The 5601-nt window shown below is 42.0% G+C and overlaps 1 protein-coding gene across 1 annotated transcript; it reads left to right on the top strand.

Moving 5' to 3' along the window:
* The first annotated feature begins 2933 nt into the window (after positions 1-2933).
* Positions 2934-5144, top strand: LOC117828359 (cilia- and flagella-associated protein 57-like). Its single transcript, XM_034705400.1, has one exon. It carries the CDS (start codon positions 3107-3109, stop codon positions 4901-4903), a length of 1797 nt encoding a protein of 598 aa, XP_034561291.1. The 5' UTR covers positions 2934-3106; the 3' UTR covers positions 4904-5144.
* Positions 5145-5601: the final 457 nt, after the last annotated feature.

The raw sequence follows: 5601 nt of genomic DNA, 5'->3' as shown, positions 1-5601 counted from the left end.
TTCTGTTTTAAAGCCTCGACAGTACACTGCCATATTCATGAAACTAGATCCCAGCAAAGCTGATCATTTGATTTATATCTCAGAAGAAGATGTGCAGCACCTGGGAATTCCACCAGATCCATATCTGGTACGTCTCCGATACGCGCCCACCCACCCACCCACCCACCCATCCATCCATCCATCCATCCATCCATCCATCCATCCATCCATCCCATCCATCCATCAATCTTTATTTGTATAGGGCCAAATCACATCGTTATCTCAAGACTCTTACCTTGTAAAGCACTTTGGCCAACACTGGTTGTTTTTAAATGTGCTATATAAATAAAGTTGACTTGACTTGACTTGACTTGACTTACAAACAGAGCAGGTCTAGACCACTCTATGTGGTCTAGACATAAAAAGGGACCCAACACCAAGACAGGATAAGACTCAGTCTGACCCCACCTTAATCCACCATGAGCATTGCACCTCACAGTATTTAGCTAGTTACAGCAGAGAGGACAAACGTCCTTTAACAGGCAGAAACCTCGAGCAGAACCAGACTCATGTTAGACAGCCATCTGCCTCGACCGAGTTGGGTCTGGAAAGAGGGATAGAGGAGAGTAAGAGAGAGAGGGAGCGGTGATATTGATGAGACGAGTAGTAGGAGCTGTTGTTTTGGAGTCCAGCACGTATCAGCTGGAGTCTGGAACGTCCACAGCAGGAGGACATTTACTAGTGATGGGAAGTTCGGCTCTTTTCAGAGAGCCGTCTTTTTTGACTCTGCTCCCAAAAAAGAGCTGTATCATTTGACTCCCGAACGGCTCTTAATTTAGGATCTTTTGTAGCCGTATATATTTTACCTTAACTTTGCAAAAACTAATGGTTTGTGTGTTGAAAACCCTTTTACGTACAGTGTTTTCATGCAAAGCCTTACAATTGCCTAATTTTGTGCATTTATTCTGTTACAAAACTATTCTTACTTTTGTTTAGAATTTTAATCAAACTTTTTTATTGCACAAATTAACATTAAACTGCAGGCATATCCACAGAACAGAACCAACCTCAAGCAAACAGAACCAGAACCAACTCAAGCAAACAGAACCAAACTCAAGCAAACAGAACCAGAACCAAACTCAAACAAACACAACCAGAACCAAACTCAAGCAAACAGAACCAGAACCAACTCAAGCAAACACAACCAGAACCAAACTCATGCAAACAGAACCAGAACCAACTCAAGCAAACAGAACCAGAACCAAACTCAAGCAGACAGAACCAGAGCACTGATGAGGTCATCTGAATCACCTGTGTGTGCGTGTGTTTCAGCCATAGACTGTATAAAATATGGACGTAGGATCCGTGACGTCACCCATCTATTTCTGAACGCTGTTTTGAGACCAATCGGCTGCAGCAGCCATATTGCTTCTGTCGAGCCAGTGTGACGTAAAGAGGCGGGCTATGAGCCTCCTAGCCAACAGCTGCAGTGTTCCTGCAGGCAGCTGTGCCTCTCATTGGAAGACTAGTAATCTCAATATCTTAAAAATGACCGAATTAGAAAAAAATTCACCCCCTTCACAGTGAGAGGACATCGAGAAATTAGCTATTCAGACTACACTCATCTTTTGTACCAGGCTGTAAACATGTTTATTAATGCTGCAAAGATCGTCTTTTCCCCATTCATGTGTATGTGACTTCCGGTACTTCCGGAGCCAGCCTCAAGTGGATCCTCGATGAACTGCAGCTTTTAACACTTCCGCATTGGACTCATATTTTTAGACCGGAGGTTGCCGCTTGGTTTCAGCACTGATGAGGTCATCTGAATCCCCTGTGTGTGTGTGTGTGTTTGTGCGTTTCAGCACTGATGAGGTCATCTGAATCACCTGTGTGTGTGTGCGTGTTTGTGCGTTTCAGCACTGATGAGGTCATCCGAATCACCTGTGTGTGTGTGCGTGTTTGTGTGTGTTTGTGACTGCGTGATTTTGTTTGTCACTCACTGATGAGGTCATCTGAATCACCTGTGTGTGTGTGTGTGTGTGTGTGTGTGTGCGTGTGTGTGTGTGTGTCAGCACTGATGAGGTCATCTGTACCACCTGTGTTTCCAACTATCATTAACTGTTGCCATGGTGATGGGACCAGCTGTTTAACTGCTGTGTGACAGTTGATTTAGAATGGGATTCATGGGAAAAGTAAGGTCTACATATGCTGACACTGTGCGATAGAAAAAGGATCAAACCGTGAGCATCACAAGACTCTGATGAACACAGTGATGTGTTTTTCATGTCTGTACAGTCAGAAATGTAGTCAGGGCAGCGAGTTAAGAAAAGTGAAACGTGTGCTGCCCTCCAGAAATATTTAACATTACAGTAGATGGCCGAGCAGAGAGACTTTCTCTGACAGTTGGTGACCTGCTGGCTCAACGAAATAATCTTTTGCTTTGGTTACCTCTTTAACAGAAGCAGGAGAAGACAGGGAACGTTTTGATGTCTTATTTGTGTATGTGGAGTGAATTGTTTGGATTTTATGGCAGTTCGTTTGGACAATTTCAAAGATCTCATCAGCAGGCCTCACCCTCTGTCTGATGACATCACGTGCTCTGCTGCCATGAACAGTCCGCCATACACACCAATGTTAAAGTTAGAAAAGCAGCAAAAAACTTTGTGTCATTTAAGCTGTAAAATATCAAAAACTGTAAAAGATACAGAAAAATGTTGAATACAACAATAATAGCTGAAAGATTTGTGAACATTTTGATGCAAAAATGAATGAATTAGCTTACTCTTTCTATTATTAGCTTATCTTTTTCTAGCTTTCCTATGTGTATCTGTTGTTGTCGTTGCTAGGGTCTGAGAGAGAAACGTAATATCAAATCCTCTGTATGTCTGGTGCATACTGCAGTTTTGGACATTAAAGAAGAATGCCATAATGCCTCTGTGACATCACAAAGGCAGCTACGTGGGACATCTCAGACAAAGATCAAAGGCATTCTATACTATGAGGTCATTCAGCAGATACTACATACTTTACCATCTGTAGACAGGATTGTATACTTAGCAAAGAAAGTCTACTCACAGACTGAACAACTTACTATTTGACTTCCAAACTTGTCACATTCACCATCAACATGCAGGACCAGGAAAAATCTATGCAGGACCTGGAAAAATCTATGCAGGACCAGGAAAAAGCTATGAAGGACCTGGAAAAATTTATGAAGGACCAGGAAAAAGCTATGAAGGAGGAACACAGCATGGAGAGAGAGTTGTGGCTTCTAGAGATAGAGGAAAAGGACAACCACATCCACTCTCTAAAAGAGGAAGTCAGGATTTCCGAGAAGCAGAAGCAAAGCCTGAAGAAAGAGAACGATACGCTGAAGGAGAAGTACAAGCACATCAGCAGTGAGAGGAGTGAAGATCTGAAGAAACAGGCTGTTCTGAATGAAAAACAGATCTTGATCAAACAAGTCCTCAGAGAAAGTTCACAGAAGCTGGTGGATGAAGCTCGCAGTGACTGTGTTAGAAGGCTGAAAAAGCAGAAGCAGGAGGATGATAAAGAAATGCAGCGCATGCTGGCAGACCGGGACAGAAGCTGGGAGGAGAAGATGATGAAAACAGAGTCTCTGCACAAAGAGCAGGTTGTCCAGTTACAGGAGCAGTTCGATCAGTTACAGGAGCAGAGAGAAAAAACCATAAGGGCAGAACAGGAGGAGATGTTGGCAAATGCTCGTCGCGAAGTGATTCGCCTCAACTACATACTCGAAGAAGAAAGATCAGAAGCTCAGAGCACATTGAAGAGTAAATGTAATGAGTTCTTTAGGAAATGCAGTGAAATGCAGGAGGAGAAAAAGCAGTTTCAAGCAAAAACTAGAGACTGTTTAAGGTTGACAGATAAGGTGGCAGGTTTAAAAAAAGATTTGGCTCGTAGTGATCAAATCATCGCAACCAAGGAAAAAATTATACAGGACCTAAAGAAGGATAAAATAGGAATTGTGAAAATGCTGCAGGACGAAGAGAAAACAGTTTCTTTACTGCAAGGTTTGTCCAAGGCTAAAGAGAACACATTTAAGGAAACGGTGGAAAAATACCAAACGGAAGCCTCCCTCAGAAAAGAGAACGAAAACCTCCTCAAAATTGCCAAAAGAGAAATCTTCAACCTGAGGCAAACTTTGAAAAACCTTAGGCTAAAAGACAATAACGAAACAGTCCAGAACAAAAGGCAGAAAGAAGAGACCATCGCCCTGAAGAAATTTGTGAAGGACGTCAAAAATGACATCCATGCATGCAAGGAGGACTTCAGCGACCCCAAGAAGCTGAAGAAGAGAATCATTACTCTCCAAAAACGCTACATCAATGGGCAAGACATACTGGAGAAGAACGAAGACACGATTTTTGACCTGAAGCAGGCAACAATTGGTTTTGAAAGTGAGTCTCGACATTTTAAACACGCGCTGCAGTACAAGGACAAGATCATTCGTGATTTAAAGAAGAAGCTGGAAAGTCTACACATAAAAAATCAGCTCAATAACAGCTGCCTGGTCAAGGAATACAATGAACAGTGTGCAGAGATCGAGCAATACGATCAGAGGCAAAAGGAAGATGAAGCTAAGATCAGTCAGCTGAGTGCCAGACAACCTCGGGTGAAGAAGAAGGACTTGATCCAAGTACCCGTTCCCCTCTTTCTAGCCCGCCAGCAACCAAAAAAGGAGTTGGCTCAGAGTAAGCAGAAGGTGGTTAAGGTCGAACCCAAAAAGTCGAAGCCAGCGAAGTTCGTGTCATTTGTGAGAAAGATTTTTAGAGGAAACAAAGTGACTCCACTTAAAGAGGAACCAGCACCCATCCAACAGGACGCCACGGACCCACCACGACCCCCAAGCTCAGAGTCCTCTTCCTCCAGAGCCTCTGCCCCCCCGGGACAAAGACCGTGATACTACATCCTCTGTCTCCTTGAAGAGTTCATTTGCAAAGTAAGTTAACTCACTTTTAAATTTAAAATCGTAGATATCTGTTTTTGCTTCCCCCGTTCCTGTAGGGTTTACTGCGAGAACTTCGCTTTCCCCTGCACCCCAAACCTGGCCCCGTTCATTGCTGATAGAAAATAAATAAGTACAATTTGAAATAAAAACAATGATGTAGTGAAATTACTGAACATTAAAAACTATATTTGTATTGTATTTCTATTTGTTTCTTTAGTCCAGATGATAGTTTGGATTACAACATGCTACGTGCTACAAGGCGCTAGCAGCAGTCCATACTGCCCCTTCAGTATTCAATATTTCAGGTATTAGTGTCACATATGTAAGTAGAAAGGTTGCATTTCCTGAAAGCAAATGCGTTGAAATGCTTAAGCTGAAGGCTGAAAGCTGCTGAAAATGTTGAAGCTGCTGAAATAAAGAAAAAAGTGTCAATTCTGAAGCAGACGATCAGTTCTTAAAAAATACACTTTAATTTCATACTATTGAATCATTATAAGCAGAAATAATTTACTACATGTCATATCCACAGCATTATATTAAAATCAAGTCTGAAAGGATTTTCATAAATTACAGGAGTCATACTTTACAGAATGTAAATGTGGAATAAATATTTCTTAATACATTTTGGTCCTTCAGATGTAAGATAACAT

The sequence above is a fragment of the Notolabrus celidotus genome, chromosome 16, assembly GCF_009762535.1.
Source record: "Notolabrus celidotus isolate fNotCel1 chromosome 16, fNotCel1.pri, whole genome shotgun sequence".
NCBI lineage: Eukaryota > Metazoa > Chordata > Actinopteri > Labriformes > Labridae > Notolabrus > Notolabrus celidotus.
The sequence above is the reverse complement of the archived record's forward strand: the minus strand, read 5'-3'. Positions and strand labels throughout refer to the sequence as shown.

Excerpts from the sequence above, each read along its gene's own strand:
- LOC117828359 (XM_034705400.1), top strand. The coding sequence starts at position 3,107 with ATGCAGGACCAGGAAAAATCTATGCAGGACCTGGAAAAATCTATGCAG.